Raw genomic sequence first — 3,192 nt, 5'->3', positions numbered from 1 at the left:
CCATGTATATACCGTTCGATAAACATATTACTTTATACGCACTTTTACTTCTGCCACTCAAACTATTTTTTCTTTCTTCAAACTCTCTAATAATTTTTTAAAATTATTTTAAATTGATCAATTTTATTTGAGAAGTCTATTTACCCTTTTAAATCATTACATTTTTCTATTCTCACTCAACAAAATTTCTTCAGAAGAGAAACTAGCGCTAAGGTCCATAGAATAGTTTAAAATGCTATAGCTAAGAGAACCGATTATTGGATTAAATGTGTGCACAATATCAATTGTAATAAGTGAAAATGAGATATGCTCCGAAAAATGAAAATTATTTTATACTGTCAATCAATCACCACTATATATTTCATCACATCAAATTATAAATTTTAAATTACTAATATGACATTAATATGATATGACTAAATAATTATTTTTATTAATTGATAATGTAAAATTATTTTATAGAGTCGGACATAACCATTAAACTCTTGTAATAATTTCAAAACAATTAATTGAAGTTGTTTGTTTAAAAAAAAAAGAATTCTCTTTACGTTACAAGACAAAAGGTATGTGTGTTTCTACACTTAGTAAAGCTACCATATTTTAGCTAGACATAGTCTTTAAATTTTTACTTATCTGTATTGCTTCCACTTTGCTTAATATAGTAATTGAAATTTGCAAAGAAAAGAAACAAGATAACTACTAGCATACAAAAGTAATTTCATTTCTCACAAGTCAAGTATGTTCGAGATTGTTTCTCTTTTCCACTTGTTTTCTTATTACAAGATCCTTAAATTCCGTCTAAATCTAGAACACTCCAAATTCTCCACCTATAGCAACACGTGTTTCTCTGCCTAGAAAATCCTCATATTACGACACATGTCACATACCTAACAATTTCCCGAATTCCACTCCCCATAAATTATCATTCTCACATCATATCATATACATCTTCTTCCCATAATAACGCAAAATCACACAACACATTCATCACACAAAAACAAAAAGAAATCAAAGAAAAAAAAAAAGAGAAACAAAAATGGCTAGCGATGGAAGTGAAGAATTCAAGTTGGTGTCACCAACAATAACACACGAAGCAAGACTACCTCGACACTACACCGACGAAGGACAAGGAGCAAAGAAAAACATATCCCCACCCTTAGAATGGTACAACCTACCTAAGGGAACAAAAACTCTTGCCATTGTGGTTGAAGATATCGATGCACCCGACCCAAACGAGCCTCTCGTGCCCTGGACTCATTGGGTCGTGGTGAATATCCCTCCGACAGTAAAGGGACTGCCGGAGGGATTTTCTGGCAAAGAGGAGGAGATGGGTGGAGATTATGCTAAGATGAAAGAAGGGAACAATGATTGGAAACAACCTGGTTGGCGTGGTCCTAGGTTGCCAAATCATGGTCATAGGTTGCAGTTTAAGCTCTATGCTTTGGATGATGAGCTTCATCTTGGTAACAAGGTGCATACATATATATTTGCTAAATTTTATTTTGTTTATATGGTTAATTTTTTTTATTAAATTTGATTTTTTGTTTGTCTTTTTTATTTGATGAATTAATTATAGGTGACTAAGGAGAAAACTTTGGATGCCATTCAGGGGCATGTGCTAGGAGAATCAACCTTGATAGCTATATACTAGTTAGTGTGATTGCACTATAGTTTTGTGTAATTGCAAATTTGGAAGACATTACTAATAACTTGTATTGTATGAACGATGTTATCATGTATTTTAATGTTATTTATGTTGTCCCAAATATCAAGATTGAGTTATAATATCATATGTGTTATGTTTGCAAATTAAAAAAAGAAAATAAATTAAAAAAAATATCATACCAGATCAAATACAAATTTGATTTTTGAGATATTTGTGACAAAATTCCATGTTGACAATAAATTGGAGAAGAAGTGAAGAAGTGAGTCAATGAACATGTTTATTAGATTTTCTTTTGAAGTAGTTTTCTCAATTTGAATTTATTTATTTCGCAAATAAAATTTAGTGTGGACTATGTAAAGTGTGGAATGTGTAATATACAGAGCTTGTAAGTTTTATTATACAATTTTTTGACGTAGTGATGATAAAAAAATTGTATACATTTGTTAATGATTTTTATACACATAAGATTATTGTCTCATATATTACTTCACATAAGATAAAGCAGCAAATGTAAAGCAGCACAGTTCCTTTGTTTTTTTGAACACTAGAAATTAGGAGCTTTACCTTTTATGTGCTGAATTAATTCTAAAACTACCTTATTTCTATTTGCTAAGTTATGGATGATTTATAATTTATAGTTTAAAACATATTGCTAATGATCGATAGCTAATACATGGTTTTAAATTGCGGTTGCGGATGTTGCGATTGTAGTCATTGCGTTTGTTCTGATGTGCATTGCGCGCGGTTGCGGATGTTGCGATTGTAATTATTGCGCTTGTTCTGATGCACATTGCGGTTGTTGTGGCGTGAATTGTTGTGGTGTGAATTTTTTAAATTGAGAAACACTTAATGTTACTTTTTTTCATTATATAAAACTTAAAACAATACGATTAAAACAATACGATGAAAATTGTCCGATGGGTTCTAAATACATCAGGAGGCTTGACTTTAAAATCACATTACAATTGCAGTCTGGGTGTAATTGCGGTTGTAGACTGCAATTTAAAACCACAGTTTAATTGATAAATATAAAATTACAAAATCTTTTAAGATACTATAATTTTTTTTTAATTAATACCAAAATCTTTTTTAAGATAAAGAACATTTTTTAATCAATACCAAAATGCTTTTTAAGATACTATAAAAGATAAAAGTAAATTTTAGTAAAAATAGTAATCGCAAAAGTGAGAAGGAATTTTCCAGAGGAAGGAAGAAATTTATTGAGGACAAGGAATTTTGAAGAAGGAAGAAATTGGTGTGCACCATTGTGAAAATTTTATTAATTCAAATTGTTAGTTCAGAAAGTATCATTATAAACACACAACTTTTGTATGAGGGATTGTATAGTCTATAGTATTGAGAAGTTATTGACAATATTTTTTTTAGATTGTATTTTTTGAGGGACTAAGTTAAGTTTGTAGTCTCGAGAAGTCATTAATGGTTTGTCTTTGAGTTGTAATTACGGTTGGTCTTTGAGTTGTAATTAGATTGATTAGTTAATTAAGTTTTTATTGAAAAAGCAAATT

General features: G+C 29.9%; 1 protein-coding gene across 1 annotated transcript; it reads left to right on the top strand.

The window, feature by feature from the left end:
- Nucleotides 1-942: 942 nt before the first annotated feature.
- LOC131606303 (uncharacterized) lies at nucleotides 943-1,787 on the top strand. The gene is made up of 2 exons (XM_058878554.1): nucleotides 943-1,471; nucleotides 1,577-1,787. Exons 1-2 carry the CDS (start codon nucleotides 1,037-1,039, stop codon nucleotides 1,649-1,651), a joined length of 510 nt encoding a protein of 169 aa, XP_058734537.1. The 5' UTR covers nucleotides 943-1,036; the 3' UTR covers nucleotides 1,652-1,787.
- Nucleotides 1,788-3,192: the final 1,405 nt, after the last annotated feature.

The sequence above is a fragment of the Vicia villosa genome, linkage group LG5, assembly GCF_029867415.1.
Source record: "Vicia villosa cultivar HV-30 ecotype Madison, WI linkage group LG5, Vvil1.0, whole genome shotgun sequence".
Taxonomy (NCBI): domain Eukaryota; kingdom Viridiplantae; phylum Streptophyta; class Magnoliopsida; order Fabales; family Fabaceae; genus Vicia; species Vicia villosa.
The sequence above is the reverse complement of the archived record's forward strand: the minus strand, read 5'-3'. Positions and strand labels throughout refer to the sequence as shown.

Excerpts from the sequence above, each read along its gene's own strand:
- LOC131606303 (XM_058878554.1), top strand. The coding sequence starts at position 1,037 with ATGGCTAGCGATGGAAGTGAAGAATTCAAGTTGGTGTCACCAACAATA. Across the intron at positions 1,472-1,576 it reads AGCTTCATCTTGGTAACAAG|GTGACTAAGGAGAAAACTTT; the intron begins GTGCATACATAT and ends AATTAATTATAG.